The sequence below is a fragment of the Clupea harengus genome, unplaced genomic scaffold (genome assembly GCF_900700415.2).
Source record: "Clupea harengus unplaced genomic scaffold, Ch_v2.0.2, whole genome shotgun sequence".
In the NCBI taxonomy this organism is placed as follows: Eukaryota; Metazoa; Chordata; class Actinopteri; order Clupeiformes; family Clupeidae; genus Clupea; species Clupea harengus.
Genome location: NW_024879592.1, coordinates 62,501 through 82,500, shown reverse-complemented (window position 1 = coordinate 82,500; position 20,000 = coordinate 62,501). Strand labels below are relative to the sequence as shown.

Here is a 20,000-nt window from a genome sequence, read left to right as displayed (position 1 = left end):
CACACACACACACACACACACACACACACAAACACACACACACACACACAACGTGGTTATATATAACTAATGTATGATTGAAAACGTCCAGAACAGAAACCAACTGTTGAGAGACAGGAGAATGGCTAAACTGCCAACAACTGCAATGCTGAGGTTTTGAGCCCCTGGGCACCAGTGGAACTCCCGTTGTGTTTCACTAAACGTGCACTGACCCACCATCAGTGCAGATAAAAGTGGATGTTAGTCTGCCTGAGGGGGTGTTCAGCTCACACCTCAGTCAGAGTGACCCCACTGAGGAGACTACAAAAGGCCCACGGATCACAGCTGTGAACACAGCATTGTGGTGAGATGTGGTGTACTTCAATGGCACCATGAACACATATACATGTGAAATTATATTAAACAAATCCAAATACTTTTTAGTTAAACTAGCCTGACTCTATTTGACTTTCTTCACATTTGTCTGTGGCACATTGTTAAATCTGAAGTCTCCATATACAGTATTAATCACATAGTTGGCACATTGATCTAGCATACATTACTCTGTGACACTCAGAACAGAAAAAACACAGTTAGGATATGGGTAAACCGACTCAGCTTCAAAAGCAAACACAGACTTTGACTACTGGGGATTGCACAAGGTATACTTCCTTTTCCCAACAAGGTAAACATCGGTCAATACACCACATTTGACATTTAAATTTGCTTTTTTTTTGCATCACAGAGTGTCTGTAAAAGGCATTGATTTCACGCTGTTTAAACTGGTGCAGGGACTATTGCTGTTGAGATTGATGGGATGAGTTGTTTACGTTATTACAATTTGTTTACCTCCAGCATCAACTGAGTGAATTCTTCATTGCTGAGAAATGAAGGCTTCCAGTCTTGTCTGATTTCACATGAATCTGTTTGAGCAGTGATCTCTGGAGAAGGGAAGGGAAGAGAAGAGAAGAGAAGAGAAGAGAAGAGAAGAGAAGGGAAGAGAAGAGAAGAGAAGAGAAGAGAAGAGAAGGGAAGAGAAGAGAAGAGAAGAGAAGAGAAGAGAAAGGGGGACAATAGAGGAAGGTGATAGGAGGGAAAACAGAAGAGGCCAAACTTAATGTCCACATGTCCACGGCTGGATCTCTACCAGACACAATGGACTCCCACTCAGCCACCCACAAATCAGGTGGTCACTAAAGGACACCTTTACTGATCCTCTTTACTGACCTGATCACCTTTACCGATTAACTCTAAATCTACCGGTCCTGTGGGCTAGCGTAAGGAACTACACCCACTGGCTTTCCTTCCCAAACACATACTTCAAACTGAACTATTTGAAACACTTTGTTGACCATGTAACTGCTTCCACCTGCATTCATACCAAATTCACCAAAGGATGTTTTTTTAGGCATAATACATAAAAAGGTTTGTTCTCGCAGTCTGTGCCTTTTGAAGGTATGGAGAAAAAAGCCTCAGTAACACTGGTCTAGAGTTGCCTTTGTGTTTACACTGTTATTTGGTCTTTGGGTCAAATATTACTCTCTCTACAGTCTGGTGTACACGACTGGGCCGCAACAAACCATTTCACTGTACAGACTCTCAGCTCGATTTATGGAATCAAAAAGTTCATTTGCAATCAGTCTTATCCAGTCCAACTTCTGCATACAAACATCCAGCCCCTCCAGCTCCACACACACACATACACACCCACCCCACAGGCTCTACCTCACACACACACACACACACACACACACACACACACACACACACACACACACACACACACACACACACACACACACACACACACACACACACACACACACACACACACACACCTTTCTGTTTCTGGAGGAAGTCGATGGTCCTCTGCAGGATGGTGGATTTGTCCATCTTGCGGGGATGGCCCTGGCCCTGCAGCATAGTGCACAGCTCCTTGATGAGCACATTGAACTGGTCTCTGCGCTTCTTCTCCGACTTGTTACGGGACGCCCTGGGGTGGGGGGGACGTCAGAGTCAGAAGGACAACAGAGACAGACAGACATACAGACACACAGCAAGAATAGGGGGGTCTGCCTGAAGGTCTAGCTGAGAAGGCTCACCGGAGGCAAACCCTTGACTTGAACCCTGTGCCAAACTATTGACCTGGCCATGTCCTAACCATATTATCGCTGACCAGATAACCACATTCTAGCTCTCTGAACTAGACGTACATGCCCTATCAAACATTTTGGGAGGTACCCTGAGAATTACTGATGGTAGTTGAAACATTGCACAATGGTCATACACTGAACATACACAACCATGACCTTTTAGAACAGTATATGGCATCTGCCAAGACATGTATACAACGTCGATACAATGTCTTACAACGTCGATACAATGTCTTATGACTGAGGGATCAAATGAAGTGTAATCAATATGGGCTACCACAGCACATTCCCATCATCTTCACTCTTTGCCTCAGCTCAGGTGAGGTCCTCAGCTCCCCTGGTTATGTAGTGTGCTTTAGGCCAACCCGTGCTGACCACATAAGTCAAAGCTGATTAGGAGGTCTACTCTAGAGTCTCCATGCTGCTTCGGCACCGAGGTGTCTACTGAGCTTGACCTTGTTGTTTGCAGCAAGAGTCGTTCCATCATGATCCTCCCCTCTCTCTCTCTCCTTCTCTCTCTCTCTCTCTCTCCTTTTCTCTCTCTCTCTCTCACTGCACTCTCTTTCTGAGGTGGGCTGAGACGATACTCATTGTTATTGTTAGTCAGCTTTCACAACGGTGGCCTATTGTGCTGCGTGTGGAATGGAGAGAGGTGTATGTACTGTCACAAATACACATGGGGGGGTTGAGAAGGTATTTTTTCTTTTTAAGGAATAAAGGCAGACAAACACTGCACTTCAAGCACTAAAATCCTCCAATTAGGCTCAGAGAACAAACTCTTCCAACCGGTTTGTAAAACTCCAGCCAACAACCCTACCCGTAAGCGCACACAGCCAACAACCCTACCCATAAGCACATACAGTGGATAAAACAGCTTATTTAGTTATTGGCACATTGATTGATGGTGAGTGGAAATGGAGAACAAATTACTTTATAAAATGAATGATAGTGCTGCACATTCACCTAAATTATGCATGCTGGAAAAAATGAATTAATTAAAAAAATAATTGTACATATGTACTGTATACTTATTTTGTGTTTGAAAAAGCTAATGTTGAGCTTCATTTTTGTTTGATAGTTGCCTATACTTGTATAGGGGAATTCTGTAGAAAAATCCAACTGAACTTCTAGACTAGACTAGACTTCTTCCATACATTAATTCATTAAAAAGCACTGCATTATTTAGATGTAATGGTGTAAAATAAACAAAGCTTTCCTACAGGACATTTTTTTGTTTTTCATTTATTCGTTTTACAGAAACTTTTATAAAAAAAAACAAGAAGTAAAGGCAAGAAGTATGTTTCATCAGCATGTGTGCTCCCAAGGAAACAACCCATGACCTCAGTGATTAGCTGTATCCTACTAGAGATGAACATTAGGAACACATAAATAAATGAATACATTCACGCACAAATACACACACCTTTTTGCTCTGTCTTTCTCATCTTCATCCATAAGATCGTCCACGCAGCTGCTGGTGCTATGAAAAAGAAAATAAAAAAGAAAGAAAGAATAAAAGGAGAGGAGACATTACTTATTTCTGCTGAAAACTAAAATCTTAAATCACCATCTTAAAACACAACAGGCATTGCATCTCGCTGATTGAGTAGCCATTCCTGTAAACTGAATTATCTGTGGACAGCCCCAGGAAGACTAGATACATTTAGCATAAGCTCATGGTTATCTATGGATTTTGGAGCTAATAGATCCCTCTTCTCTCTTCACCAAGAGCTTCTACCCCCGTGCATATGGGTACACATACAGGATATTTCACATTTAAATGGACAGTTCAGCCAAAATCACGAGAATCAAATATTTTCCTCGAATGCACCTCTGAACCACTAATGCGTATTTGGTGGAGACATTTTCTGTTGGCTTTTTCTTGTTGTTGTATGCTAATGTTGTGAACCCTAAACAGATGTTCTGTTGGCTTTTTCTTGTTGTTTCTTGTTGTGAGATTTTGAGCATATATTGTTCATTTTACCAATTTGAATGGCATAATTATTGTCTGCATGTAAGCACCAACAAACGTAGAGAAGGGTCAGCTGTGAAGCAGACTTGTAAATGGTATATGGACACAGTGGAACCCAGCGTACATTTGAATTTGGCTGAACTATACCCTTCAATAGTGGCAAGTGACTGCGCTGAGTGCAATGACAGTACATTATTTAAGAGCCTGGACTTCCTGGGACCTGAGCCTATAACTTGGTGAATGGTGACACAAGCTGAGCAACAGGTGCATGACTCTAGAACCAGACCAGTTAAACAGAAACGGGTCTGAGAAACATGCTTATTGGTGCCAGTAGGGTCCGGTCCTGAAGGTTCTGGAGTGTTTTGACTACGGTTCTGAACACATTCACAGAGTGGTAAGTGGCAATGATTACTTGGAAACCTTCTGAAATTATTACAGGCCCTGTCTTTTTTCATATCACTGAATAAATACTGGTAGGGCTAACACTTTCATAACTCAACGAAAATGTTCTTGCAGTATTTCCAGATCATAAGCTTTTGGGGAACCTTCAGTGGACACACTTGTCCTTCACAGTAGCCATGCTTAGACCCAGATGTGTATGGAATGATGTAATGTTGTGCCGGTGGAGCAGTGACTGATACTCACTCCCATTCCCGCCGGCTTGACGGACACAGGCTACCAAACTCGCTAAGATTGTCCATGCTCACGCCCTCTCCCATCCAGACTCTCGGTTAAGGCTAGCGTGTGCCATTCACGCCGGCTGTGCGGGCACTCGCCTGGAAACAGTGACCTGTATCTCCTCCCTCAAACCTCCGCTCGCTAGCAGGCTAAATGTTAGCCGCTGTCACGTAGCCACGCTATCTGTTAGCCACCAACTGTGCAGGGGGAGGGGGGCTGACACCACTGCGCTTGTGACTGAGCTTGGCAGCTGCGTCTAGTCCACTGACAATCTGTTGCCTGTGTTAGCCTCTATGGTTGACGTGATCACCAGGGTAGCTCCAGAGATCCTCAACAGACTCATGAGAACCTGTGAACAAGAGAGAAAGAGCAGAACAGGTTTAGGAATAAAGTAGACAATTCACCATTGGTTATAAAAAGTATGCTATATAGAAAGTATGAAACTGCATTATTCTAAATCAATCTGATCGAACAAGGCCAGTATTGCATTCACTAATTCATCCAATCATTCGCAGCCGGCAACTGCTCTTTTCATCAATTTAAGTGCAAAGCGCATCAGTGCACACTCAGCATAAAAGGGTTGGCTGTAGTCTTAGACTAAGTAGAGGGTATGGTGACCAGAGCACGTTCATATCGCTCATTCACATGCTTTATGAAGGGCTCAGCAAAGACTGCACTAAAATTAAACATAACTAAATGAATTACTTCATTTTCCCAAAAATGCCAACAGTTTGCCTTGCACTACTTCGTATTGAGTACACAGAACTACAGAGGTCCAATTTCATTGTGTTAACCTCACATATGAAGAAAATATGAACACACAAAAACTATGAAACTGCAAAAACTATAAAACTGCTGAAAAACACTGAAACTACCAGTGGACCAACACAGCAATACAGTGACCCTGTGCCCAGCAACAGCTGTTGTACACTCCTGAAAATATAACCATTTAAAGTGGTTACTGGCAGAAGATGAAAATAAACATTGAAAGCTGCAACATGCAATTTTAATTAGAAAAACTCTTTCTGCATCCTTTAAGTACAGTTACAATAGTAGATGTCTCTGTGACAGACATGAGCTCTGAAACGGAAACATTTTCATTATAAATGAATGAATATTTTGATCATCCAGATCTTTTACAAAGCTGCCTTCTCTACTGAAAAAAAATGAATGTCGCCAGTAGAAATTGAAGTTTATAAGTTAAGTCACAGCAGGTTTTCCTAGATGGAAAGAACCAAAAAGAACAAATACTGTCCTTTCAGATAAAAAAGAGCTGAGGTAATCCCCACCTCCTCCTCCTCCTCCTCCCCCTCCTCCTCCTCCTCCTCCCAAAGAGACAGACAGCACTTCCCACAGGTGACAAGTTCAGCTGGATCTCATTATCTGTGAATATTGATGAGTGGTTTCTCCGCACAGCGATGTGACAGTAGCTGGATGGATGCCATCATTGCAGCAGTGTCCCTTGTCCTAATTTATATTTCAGTGAATCTAGCGCTGTAATTGCATGTTGTTGACCAACACAAACAACTGAGGTCCAAACAATTAAACGGACAAGAAAAGCACGGCTCGGGTTCCATCTTTGTCTGGTCCTTATTGCTTCAAATACCATACCAACTTTTCAAGACAAATTTTCTTTTTCAGCCCTTTCACATTCTGAAAATGTACTGTATCTATATTCTGCTGAAAGTAGCCTACATGGTGACTAATGTTAACCTGAGTTCAGAATACCAAACACTAATTCCCTGTAAGGAATATTATCTCATTGTAAAGAGATGCTAATTCTTCATGTTCCTGCGATGACTATCCAGTTCTTCCAGCTACCATTCACAGCTGTTTGACCACTCTTAATACTGGCAGTGACCAGAAAAGTTCAACCCTGTTCATAGCAAGCGGAAACACCTGGGAAAACCAAGGTTCTTGAGGTTTCCGAAGTGCAGTGGTTGTGCATTTTTCCTGGCAAGATTTGGGCGCACTTGCTCCCTGGAAAGGCCTTGTTTGCTGCTGACCACAACTTTGGGGGGAAGACTGTAATGGCGTTGCCGTGTACTGAACATGAATTTTGCTGAAGCGAAACTGAGGATATGTAAACGGGGGGGGGGGGATTGGCAGGGACTCCAAAGTAAAAAAAAACCTCAGGAGAACAAATGGCTGGTTTCATGTCTTCAGTCTGGCCATCTGCAAACTTGTCAGAGCACATAACTCCCAAATCAATGGCCCTGGATTTGGGCTCGGCTCACACGTCGACTGGAGCAAAGGTTTGTTTTCACTGGCAGTTGTGCTTCTTCCTTTCTTCACTTCCGCGCTTCAAATGCTTCTGGCCATGAACTGTGTTGTCTTTTGACTTCATTTCAGTCAAGTTCAAGGACTGAAGATGCTACAACGCCATACGCATAGGTAGGACACTTCAAAAGGAAATGCTAAAGGAGTACTTTACTCTTACATATATCAGTGAGTTTCAAGCATTCTCATGTGACAAAAACTACAAAAAAACTAAAAATCAAATGTTCCAAACAAACATCTGACTTACTACACCGTGTATAGCAGAACAAACCCTCTCCTTTGTTCTTTCCCATGATGTATTCTCTTTTCTTTACCATTCTTAGACACCCTCTCTCTTCATGTGTGCAGTGTTACTGTATTATCTTCTTTTAAATGTGGTGACACGTGTGATCTTTCTCAAACACTTCGTCCTGCGTGGGACTCACTCCTCCCAGATAGACAGAAGGAAACAGGACGAGAAGAGGACAAACACGGGCTATTGGGCTGTGTGTGAGACTTGAGACATCATAGGAAATACTCAACAGCCCTTGCGTGCTTATCTGAATAACAACAACATCATTTTTATAACTAAAACACTCCCTGGCATGGACAAACTATATTCTAACTATATACCTGTTACTTAACCTGTGTTTATTTGTTTTAAATGTCTTGAAAATGGTCACCTAGTTGACAATTGGCAAATATTTGTTAGCCTGACTGATAATTGACAATGTGTTGTTTGCTATAATTAGTCAGGGCTGTGATATAAATGCATATCAACCCATTGAATAGAAGGCAATAGGAGGCGTGAGTGTGCTAGCCTTGCTCTATTAGCACCTGTGCCACAGCATCAAGGCAGCATTAGCAGAGGACTAAAGAATCATTACATGCAAGCAGACTGCCAGTGACCTAGAAACATCCTGGAGGCAGAAACAGCTCTTTTGATAACGCCACACAACAGAGTGTGAGAGAGGGGAGGAATATATGGGGGGGGGGGGGGAGTGGGCAGCAAGAATATGATAAAGAAAGCAGAGAGAGCGCACAGCAGAGTCAAGAACAGCAGGGTGTGAATGTATCTGCTGAAGAAAGAAGAAAAGGTGATAGAAGGAAAAAAAGGCATTTATGCTTGTGTGTGTGTGTGTGTGTGTGTGTGTGTGTGTGTGTGTGTGTGTTTGCCTGCGTGCGTGCGTGCGTGCGTGCGTGCGTGTGTGTGTGTGTGTGTGTGTGTGTGTGTGTGTGTGTGTGTGTGTGTGTGTGTGTGTGTGTGTGTGTGTGTGTGTGTGTGTGCTTGTGTGTGTGTGTGTGTGTGTGTGTGTGTGTGTGCTTGTGTGTGTGTGTGTGTGTGTGTGCTTGTGTGTGTGTGTGTGTGTGTGTGTGTGTGTGTGTGTGTGTGTGTGTGTGTGTGTGCTTGTGTGTGTGTGTGTGTGTGTGTGTGTGTGTGTGTGTGTGTGTGTGTGTGTGTGTGTGTGTGTCTGTGTCTGTGTCTGTGTCTGTGTGTCTGTGTGTGTGTGTGTGTGTGTGTGTGTGTGTGTGTGTGTGTGTGTGTGTGTCTGTGTGTGTGTGTGTGTGTGTGTGTGTGTGTGTGTGTGTGTGTCTGAATGTGAAAGACTATAATAGTAAGATTGGAAGAGTAAGAGCCAGAGAACACAGAAGTGTGAATGTATGTGATGAAGGGACAAAATAAGGAGAGCATATATAGTGTGTGTGTGTGTGTGTGTGTGTGTGTGTGTGTTTGCCTGCGTGCGTGCGTGTGTGTTTGCCTGCGTGCGTGCGTGCGTGCATGTGTGTGTGTTTGCCTGCGTGCGTGTGTGTGTGTGTGTGTGTGTGTGTGTTTGCCTGCGTGCGTGTGTGCGTGTGTGTGTGTGTGTGTGTGTGTGTGTGTGTGTGTGTGTGTGTCTGCGTGCGTGTGTGTGTGTGTGTGTGTGTGTCAAAAAAGGGTAGAAATATGATAGTGCTGATGAGATTCAGAAATGAGATTTTCATGAAGTTGACAAGAGTGTGTGCATTTAAAGCAGCAATAAGGAGTTCTGTTCCAAAATTAGCAAGCTAACTACCTAAAAGGCATGCAAAAACCTTGAAAACACCACCAACAGCCCAGTTGACACTGATAGAAGCTTGCCAACACACTAACGGTTGTCTTTTGGCAGAATAGCTGGCAATGTCATGCTGTGACAGATTGTCTTCCATTTTTGCAGGGTATTCCAGCCCGCTACACAGAACTACACTGTGCATATCCTGGATGGCTAGTGGGGAAGACACAGGTGTTTATCTGTCCTTCACACATGACCATATGCTAGCAAAATGAATTTGAGGATGGTACCAAAACAAATTGCTTATAAAACCACACCTCAAAAAGTGTCAAATTCTTGCATAGTGTTACTTTAACATTAAGGGAGAAAGAAAAAGAAAGATAAATAGATAAGACAGACAGACAGCGAGAGAAAAGAAAGAATGAAATAAAGAAAAGCATCCATGTGTGTCCTCCATATTGGTTTGTGTAATGAATGTTCCGGAAGCGTTGCAGCCAGGAGTAACAGCACTTCGAACAGAAACAGCTTTTTCATTATTTATACAAACATGGAAGCTCACTTGGAAAGTCATCCGACTAGGGCAGCTCTGGAAACGGCACCGACACGCAGTAGATCAGCTTACATTATCAATGAAAGAAGCCAAGCACTGAAACACAAACAACAAAAAAACAAACCTAACTCAACAACAAAAAGAAATACATAAACAAATAAATAGATAGGTAAATAGATGGATAGATAAATCAAAGTAATGGATGAATGAATAAATAATGTCTTCATGGAAATCGGCCATCTTACAGCATCCGGTCATTTTGCATCAACAAGTAATATTTTTTAAATGTTGCCACCGTTTTGGGAAAATGTAGCTGCTGTGTTCCTGGCAACCATGACAACATGAAATAGCAGTGATGAAAATAGTGGCTGACCCAGCAACATCACAGAGACACTGAGGTTAAGTGAGACTTATGAAATGACCTCTTTACCTTCCCTGCCTCCTGCCTCCTGCCTCCTGTTCCTGGGGCTGACACCTGCCTGTGTATGTGCTTCCTTCCTACCTTCCTACCTCTCAAACATGTTCATTTGCATCCACTTGATTCCTTCAGCCAGAGTATCATGGTGTCTTATGCTTCAGTAATACTAGCACTGGACCCATTCGCTTCCTTTGATGGCTGGCAGACGAAAACCTGCCCCGGGGCCAGCTAATGTTTGGGCTTGCTAAGACAGTTAAGGACAGGACTGAATACAGTTCTTCGTACAATCATCCTCCCCAAGTCCAACATTTAAGCCTGTCTGAACTGAAGGGTAGTCATCCTTTCTTTTTTCCACAAAGACAACACTCTCAGCAAACCAGGGCTAAGGTCACCACAGCCAAATACCTCAGACAAATGTCTCAAACAACCTCCAAACAGGAAAAGTTGCGTAATTTAAACATTGGTGGATGTTCATTGAATAGGCATTGAAGCAGCATTGAAGGGCAACATCTCTCTCTGATCTCTAACAAAAGCTTTTTTCTCAATACTGTGACAAGAAATGTGATAAATCAGTGTGTCGTTCTAGAAAAGGAAACTCTGTTTCATGTTCATGTTCTGCTTCACGCTCATGAAGACCCACACAAGCAGCATTAAATGGCCCTAGAAGAGGCAAAAGCCCTCGCCATCTCACTTCATTAATTCAAATACTCTTCACATTGTTCCACGAGGCATAATTGTCTAAATCCCTCTCTGTTTGGTCCTCTTTCCATCCTTTCCAGACTACTTCCAATTAGACAGAAGTAAACGATCATGGATGAACAGACAGAAGTAAACGATCGTGGATGAACTCATCCTGTAGTGGAATTCCACTGCATCAAAGTTTCCTACAATCTGCATGGCTGGAAAAGAACATCATCATCACCATCACCATCATCATCATCATCATCACACTCTCCTCCTCCTCCTCCTCTCTTCCTTCTCATCTCTGATTGAGTTGAACATGGGGGTTTGCAGACTGGAAACATTCCTCGGAGCGTCTCTGTTTGCGGACTTGTAATTGTGACAGCTCGGCGGCTCAGTGGCCCCTTTTCCGATCATTAGCCATCGTCTGGCGTGTCCACCAGGCTGTAGCTTTCCACTGGACCACAGCCCAAAGTCTATTACACACATCATGCAATTAGGTTTAATAGAAAAAAACACATTACATGTGTCTGTACTGGTGCTCGTAACACCGCTAGCAACAAGTCCATGCATCGTCATCAAGGGCACTTTATCTATGAATAGATGATGATGAACTACAAGCAAACAGTAATGGTGAAAAGATCTGACACATCAACTAATACGGCCTTGTGCTTTCTGTGGGTACTCAATGCTGCTTAGGTTTCCATGCTAGCATTCGAAGGGACAAGCACACAGTTGAAGAGCTGTTTCCATGTGTTTGTACTGGTAGTCATAATATCACCGGCTACAGAGCACGGATCACTGTGAAGCTCACTCCCACTGATAGAAGGAGAGCTGACAATCGATCCCACCAACTACAGACGACGGAAGAGATTCAACACTTCAACAGCTATTGCCCAGCGCTTCTGATATGTTTCACTGCAGTTGGGTTTTCCTGGTTAGGATGAGAACTAGACTAGACTCACCAAATACATGAGAAAGAAATCAAATGGACCTAACTTCTTGGTCAAGTGGAACTCATGTCATGGTAGATCCATCACAGGTTACGGTTCTTCTGAACTCTGGCAGGCTGCGTGGTGCTTCCTCGTATATTCATGTTGTCTTCAGTGTGCAAGCTTCAGGTCTAATTAAACTCTGTGTGCCAGTATGGGGAAGTCTTTTTCTACATGGCAACGCTTTACGCCACACCTCCGTCCCCGGATCAGACGAGAACCTACTCTGTGCCAGATCAGGCCTAGATGTGTTCCACATTTAATACCACTCAACCAAACACACATACACACACACACAGAAAGAGAGATAGAAAGAGAGAGAAAAAACCCAAAAATAAATACAATTCTGGGTAATAAATAAACAAATTTAAACTATTTCGTCTTTAAACTTCTCTTGCCGGAACCATGACCAGTTCTAGCTTCTGTCACAGATGGCCTCATTCCTCTCTCAGCACCGTCACAATCATTTTGAAAAGCCAGTTTCTCTCTTTTTTTGTTGCATCTTTGCATAATTTCAGAGAGCTGACAAACTATTTTCTCATCTGCAGGGGAGCGGAAACCTTTTCCTGACCCACATTTGCACATAGTCATAATGAGTTTCCATTACTGCACATGCTGGCGAGGCATTAGCCATCAAGGACACTGCCTTTGTCGCACACAATGTACAGCATTTGAGCAAATCATCCCATTCAGAGCACACTGTTCATAGTGCTGTGGGCAAACACGGAAGTCATAAATGTTCACGCGGATGTTCAACTGATGTTTTTGTATGAAGACCTTCTCCTGGTTCCAAAAGGTACATTTTGTTATAATATTATTGCATGTGTGGGTCACAGAGAAGGTTCCTTTCCAAGAACAATGAGTGTTCGCCATTGTTTTCGTTGTTATTCATCACTACTCTGATGAATTTAAGCACCATTCATCGAATGACTACCGCAGGGAGAACAGGTTTCATGGCACTGAGAGCCAAAGTAGTGCTTGCCATATTGCTATGATTATCATAGTTTTCTAATGACCATGGCAGCACATTCTATCTATGTGTCTGCACATGCAAGTATGGCTCTTGTTTGATGGCCATTTTGATTGGCTAACATTAAGAATTGAACCTCCACCAACTTGCCTGACACCAACCTTAAATGACCCAACACCACACCCATAAGGTTCTTTAAACAAGTCCTTACATGCATCTAAGCAGACACGTATTGTATAGTGTTAACTACATTTGAACTAAACTCAAGAGAGAACTTCAGCTTAGCATGTTCTGGCAACATCGATCACAGCATATTTTCTATTCACAAGCCGTTTTCTTTTTGGTGTCATTCATTTTTATCAGTTTGTTCACAAACAATATTTGTGTTCTCTAGGGTGGCCATATTAGTCAGCCATGGCCCAGCCCAATCTATTCCCCGTCGATGCCATATTGGTTGACCATGAGGAGTGGCCACTCACTGTGTAGCATTCTGCCAGCCTTCCCCGATCCCAGCTGATCATTGGCGCCAATGCCAGAATCACATACAGAACCAAACACATACAACTGTGAAGGGAAGAGAAAAAAAAAGGGATGTTTTTCTCGCAGAGGAGAAGCTTCAAGGTGAGGTGATGTGAGAGGCTTGTCTAATTTGTAAATGTGTCTGCATTCAACAGAGTGTGTCTTTTCAGTAGAATTTCTGCTTAGGCTATACGTATGAAACACGGAGAGCGCCTTATCTATGACATACAAAGAGAGAATGGAAAATAACACAAGTGAGTTGTCAAACTCAGCAGGCACTCAATAAGCAAAAGCTTGAGCTCACAAGAACAATTCCTCTTCCATATAATGAGACTGTCATTACTACGAGATGTATTTTCCTCCACTTTACCTGTTCCAAAAATAGTAGGACCTGGATTTGTTTCTCTTACTAACTTACTCATCTCCAATTTTGAATTTTTGTGCCTCACTGCTTGCACCAGAAACCATGTTGTATTATATGTTTAGAAACAATATTGCTAAATTGACCATAAGAAACCAAGTAAACCAAGACTTCCCAGCATTCTGTTGAGCAGGTTGTGAAAGGAGCATGTCAGCCCTGGTCTTTACTGACACACTGACACACTGACAAATGCTTGTGTGTGTTTGTCTGTGAGTGTGTGTGTGTGTGGGTGTTTGGGTGTGCGTGTTATGTTGTGTTCTAAGGGTGTGTCTTACAACCCGTCATTTGTGTGGCGCATTAACCCAGTTCTATCACTCTGACCATGAGGCACGACATGAAACATCCAGAGAACGTTAGAGAAACGTTAAAGGGCCATCGGAGGAAAGCGCCTCAACCACATGAAGGCTCACACAACAACCAGAGACCGTGCCAAGATGACAGGATTTCTCTCTCTCTCTCTCTCTCTATCTCTCTCTCACACTCTCTCTCTCTCTCTCTCACTCTTTTTCTGCCTCTTAAGAGGAGAATCAAATGAACTTTGCTACCCACAGCAACCACCCCTCTTCACCACCCCCACACTTTTCTCTTTTCTTTCTTTTCACAGCAGAACAGAGGCCTGCGAGGGTCACTCTGCATCTCCTTCTAGCAGAGAGGACGCAAGATCAACACAAAAACATGACCTGAAATTAGACCTCTGCTTCTATAGAGGTGTCCCCTTTGTTTTCTTTCTGTCATAAAGCAGATGAGGACACGGAGCGAGCCATTCTAAGGACAATTCTACTGGACCAACCTCCACCAAATAAATGTGTTCTTCATGATATATAAAGTTAATTGCAGTATCTGTTGTTTGCCATTTATGTGTGGTGAACATCACGCTGCTAAGGCTTTGTCACTTCACATCAATGGCAAATCTGATTGATACATGTCCTCTCAAATCAAAATATCAGTAAAAGAGGATTTCCCATCTTTTTTACAGATTTATATACGCTGTACTTTAGAAAGAAAGAAAGTCTGTTTGTTTTGCCAAAGCACAATATAAATGCCACAAAATGTTCCCTTGGAAGTATTGAGAAACGAGGAATTTATGGTGTTTTATCTACGGTAGTCAAAATGCCCCCACATGGGTTGCACTTGTTATCATGTAAATCCATTGATAAAAGGGCATGTTAATGACGATGGTTAAATAACTGTAGTTTCTTTAATCATGAGGCTATAGAAATCTTTTTTTTTTGTTTTGTTACTTTACTAAGATGCGTAGTGATTTTTGCAGTCTGTGCTAATTAAATAAGTGTTTTTATTACTTTCTACATAAAAATGTAAAAATGTTTTATTTTATGGAAGCCCTGATGTGAGACATGTTTATGGCCTGGAAACACAGAGTTGTCCAGTTGCACTCACACCCAGGCCAGCGTAAATGTAAACATGCACTCCACGAAACACACACACACACACACACACATACAGAGGGGGGGAAAACAGGCACCAAACTCAAGTTCAAGATCATGACCAGTGCCTGCATACCTTCCTGACACAGATACTCATGTTGAAACAGCCTCTCTCTCTCTCTCTCTCTCTCTCTCTCTGTCACACACACCCACCCACACCCACACACACACACACACACACACACACACACACACACACACACACACACACACACAAAAACAAGGTCAGTTGGGCCTCTTGCATTCAGCAGTGACAAGTTCAACAGGTTCAATTTTAGACTAATGCTTTAGAGCATACATTAACCACAAACACATAGGCCTCACACAAGATCCCCCCACCCACATCCACATCCACATACATGCTGTGGGAGTTACAAAAATACTTCATTAAACATGAATTGAAATTATAAATAATAACAAAACAATAGCTAATAAATGATAATAGAATCAAAATCATTGTGTAGCGAAAGTACAGAAGTGTTAACCTCTAAAAAAGTTAAATTAATTATTTTTCACTGTGGCCTTGCAACCAAAATATGAATCTTTTCAGTGTTGTCAAGCCCTGAAGCCTTTCTGCTATATGCAGCCAAGACCGTACATTCTTGTCTTAAATCCGTTCTGCAGAAAACCTGTTTTTCAAGTAGATCTGTATATAGAAGTAAAACAAAAACCCTTCAAATTGAATGCATTTTCATCAATGGAGTTATTTTCAAACCAGATGCTACACGCTAAGAAACAAGGTGTCCCCAGAGAGGCACTGACTTTGCTGTAGATAAATGGTTCTAAAACCATTTAGTGACAAAAAGATATTTCTATATCTATGAGGAAAACAAAGAAATGTACTCACTATTCTTTTTTCTGAGAAGATATATGCTGTATCCCGACTGGCTCCGAGTAGAAGTCTTTTTTCATACAGATTACCATGTGTGCAAAAGCCTTTTTCCAAACCAAGTTAATGTTTAAATGTATACCTCCCTGACTATCTTCTTCCCCCTTGAGGCCTTCTGCTGGAGTAATGTATTAAACAGCACTTGTAAAGGTACGTTATCAGTCATATGGCCCCTTGGCCCCTTGGCCCCTGTTTGTTTCACACTACACCACCATTTGTAAGTCATTCTGGCCAAAAACGTCTGCTGAGTGAACACACTTGAAGGTAAACATCGCACCAGCCACAAAATACAACTGCAACCTAGCAACTCTGTGCCACTAAAGCTGTCTGCAGAGAATCGGAGTCAAAAAGCAACAACAATATGATCAACCACATACTTCTATCATCCTTGTCAGATTCAAGAGTATTGATCACACCAGTGGTTTCCAAACTTTACAAGACCCCCTTTTGACAATAACAACCCCCCCCCCCCCAGCAGCCCTCGGGGGCCCACCTCATACTATGGGAACCACTTAAACTACCGTACAGCGGATTCTCTCAGTGACCTTTGAAACTGCCGCCCAGAGGACCCTCTTTCCAGGAAAACTAGATCACTGTCCCACACAGACACATCAGCGCCATCCTGGCTATTCTGCAGCAGGCACGCATTCAGCTGCCAGCTACCTGTTTATTCTCTCGCGGTGCCAGCTGCCACTCAATTGTACCTGAGTGTGCACAAACACTGGGCACCATCTGACCACAGCTAACTGTAAAGGGGGTGGTTCACACCTCACAGTAACCAAACCCACAGTCTCGGGGCAAAGCAGCCAGTGCGGCAAAGTGGCAGGAGACAAGAGGTGAATGGTGTTTGCGTGTTCTGTGGTGCACAGACCACAACCAGTAAGGGCTAGGATGACATGGTGTCAGAGATTCAGCAGCCCAGATAGTACAGAAAGTGTATACAGACATATAAGGACGTATTTCCTCTCGACAGCACATACAAGAGAGATTTATAGATAAGAGGAAGCATGTTACTGCACCACCACACCCACCGCACACACACACACACACACACACACACACCCACACACACACACACACACACACACACCCACACCCACACACACATACACACACCCACACACACACACCCACACACACACACACACACACCCACACACCCACACACACCCACACACCCACACACACACACCACACTAAGAGATGTGCAGGGGCACCATAACAGGACCTATAGTTTGACATGAGTAACATGCACCTCTTCTTTCTCCTACCCTGGGGGTTTTCTCCCCCTGAAACCCAGTCCTGTAGTCTTAAAATGAAGCACAATTTCTGTAACTGCATTCAAAAACTCCAGCATGTGACAAGAACGACTTAACCACCTCATTCATTCAAATGACGGTAAAGGTAAACACACTCATGAGCTGACCCTAGTGGTCAGCTTAGCCTAAGGGTTCAAGAGGTTTTGGGGTTAGTCACAAGGCCTCACAACGTTCATTCATACATAAAGTGGGGCGACAGTGGTACAGTGGTAGAGAAGTCGTTTAGTAATCAGAAGGTTGCTAGTTCGATTCCCTAATTGCCTAACCCCTAATTGCTCCTGATGTGCAGTGTGCCATCAGTGTAAATGTGAAATGTGTATACATCCTTGTAAGTCGCACATATGTAAGTCGCTTTGGATAAAAGCGTCTGCTAAATGACTAAATGTAAATGTACACAAAGCATTCATTTCCAAAACATGATGATTTTGCCCTACATTTGAAAGGCAACAGTAGATTGGTAGCATGTAGCATGTAGCATGCATAGATATGCCATGGGCAAATGCACAGGAAGTCCGCCTCCCATATGTTAGTTCCTCAAAGATAGGTGGCTTGTGACCCATATTGCATCATACAGATACTGGCCATGTTTAGAGTGAATGTGTTTTAAAGAAATGTTTACCTCCCTGATCTATACTGCATGCTCATAATAGTGTGTTAACCTCCCTGATCTATACTGCATGCTCATAATAGTGTGTTTACCTCCCTGATCTATACTGCATGCTCATAATAGTGTGTTAACCTCCCTGATCTAGTATACTGCATGCTCATAATAGTGTGTTTTTTGTGACTCTTTCCACGCCTGAAATAGGGACTGGTCCCACGCCAAGTGTTGATTTCATCCTGGTTATCCCAAACTAACTCACTGTGATAGGCTCCAGCCAAAAGGCTAGCATACCTGGACATCTTGTACGAGTGCTGCCTTGTGTTCCTGGAAATGTCACACTCAAAAGCTAAATGCTCTCAATCTGACACAAAGTCCAACAAGACTGAACCCCTCCATCATGGGCGGTGTGCACTGGAGAGACTGAGCTCCATCATGGGCGGTGTGCACCGGACAGACTGAACCCTCTGTTACTGGTGCAATTGAACATGTTGGTAAGTAATGTGTGCTTCTTTTCAAGAGTAAATCACCACTGCTTGCAGACAACAGTTGACTGTGGAGCGGGCATTTTCCTGCTCAGGCCCAGAACTGTTCTGGAGTAAGCAGAGCCGGTCCAGATGCATGTGTTATGCGGGCCTCTAGGCAGTGTGTTTATCACACTCCTGCTAGTTTGGGTTTTCACCTGACTATTCTAACATATTTCAGTGATATGCAGTATTTTGGAAGCAGGAAGAGAGAGATAGAGAGAGAGAGAGAGAGAGAGAGAGAGAGAGAGAGGGGGGCAGGGAAGGGACAGAGTCTGGAAGGAACAAAGAAAGGAATTAACTGGGTATAAAATGAAAACAAAGATTCAAGAACTGCTCCTGGGAACATTCAAAGGGAGCCTTGCCCCTGATCAAGGTCAGAGACTATCAGGCCAAGGGAGCCAGCGTTAGGGTCAGTCCACACTCCAGCTTTAGATCCGATGCCAAAAGAGGCATTCATTATCAGAGCAATCCGTACGGTACTGAGCAATAAAAGCACAGGCACGTGAAGCCTGAGACAAACACAATAAAGTGTGCATGTGTGTGTGAGCACACGCCAGAGAAAGGATAAGCAGCAGCAGAGGAAGAGGGAATGTGTGTGTGAGAAAGACACACACACTGATACAGAACACACACACACACACACACACACACACACACACACACAGGAGAGCAGAGGAAGAGGGAATGTGTGCTTGTGTGTGTGTGTGTGTGTGTGTGTGTGTGTGTGTGTGTGTGTGTGTGTGTGTGTGTGTGAGAAAGACAGCGTCTGCTCCTGTGTATGAGGCACAAACAGAGAGGGGAGAGAGAACTGCCCGAGGAGTTTTACTCAATCCGTTTCAAGTGAGGAAATGATTGCGTCACACTTTGACATTCTACTCTATTGACATAAGGTGTGGGTCATTTTGTTAAAATGTATAGATTTATGGTAAAGGGCTTTATGTGTGTTTGAAAGGGGTTTGATTTATGTTGAAGAAAAACGTCAGCAAGCACTCCAAAGTAATAACACAGCACAAATGCATATTTTAACTCAGTCTTTCTCAATTACACAAATGTTCATTATTCAAAAATAAGATCGCTGCAACATTCCTGTAGAGTTGCTCAAAACCAAAACAATTCTCTCCGAGGCCAATCATAGTGACCCAATTAAGAGTGCATTCCAAGATTTTTAAGTAGGCTATGATTTCCAAACTACAGTTCAGTTTCGGGTTCTGTTTCCTGCACAAGAGAAGTGAGAGGCATAACTCTTCTCTTCGTGGGAAATATGGATTTTCTGCGCTGTCATCTAGCTCCTGGTAAAATTATCAACTTAAAGAAACAGCCTCCCGCGGCAACATCAAGCGAGCCGCCTAGGGTGACCCATCGTGGAAACTGACCCGTAATTAAACAATTCCAGCGATCAACAATTGCCTCCCTATACCACATATATAGCCTAGAATTTAGTTGCTTGATGTTTGCGATACAAACTGAATGAGAGACGAGGGCATTTCATGCAATGCATGCCAACAGCCGTATATAATTCATTTTTTATCACGACGTTTTATGCCAGAATAAACCTACCTATCATAACCTACCTGAAATTAAGGACTTCGGTTCTCTT

General features: G+C 43.0%; 1 protein-coding gene across 1 annotated transcript in view; it reads right to left on the bottom strand.

Moving 5' to 3' along the window:
* The window catches only part of LOC122128535 (neuronal PAS domain-containing protein 2-like), a 31,415-nt gene extending 21,511 nt beyond the window's left edge, over positions 1–9,904 (bottom strand). Inside the window, 5 exon segments of the mRNA XM_042704160.1 lie at positions 829–920; positions 1,818–1,972; positions 3,556–3,612; positions 4,750–5,131; positions 9,631–9,904. Coding sequence (XP_042560094.1) covers positions 829–920; positions 1,818–1,972; positions 3,556–3,612; positions 4,750–4,823 — 378 coding nt within the window. The 5' untranslated portion in view covers positions 4,824–5,131; positions 9,631–9,904.
* Positions 9,905–20,000: the final 10,096 nt, after the last annotated feature.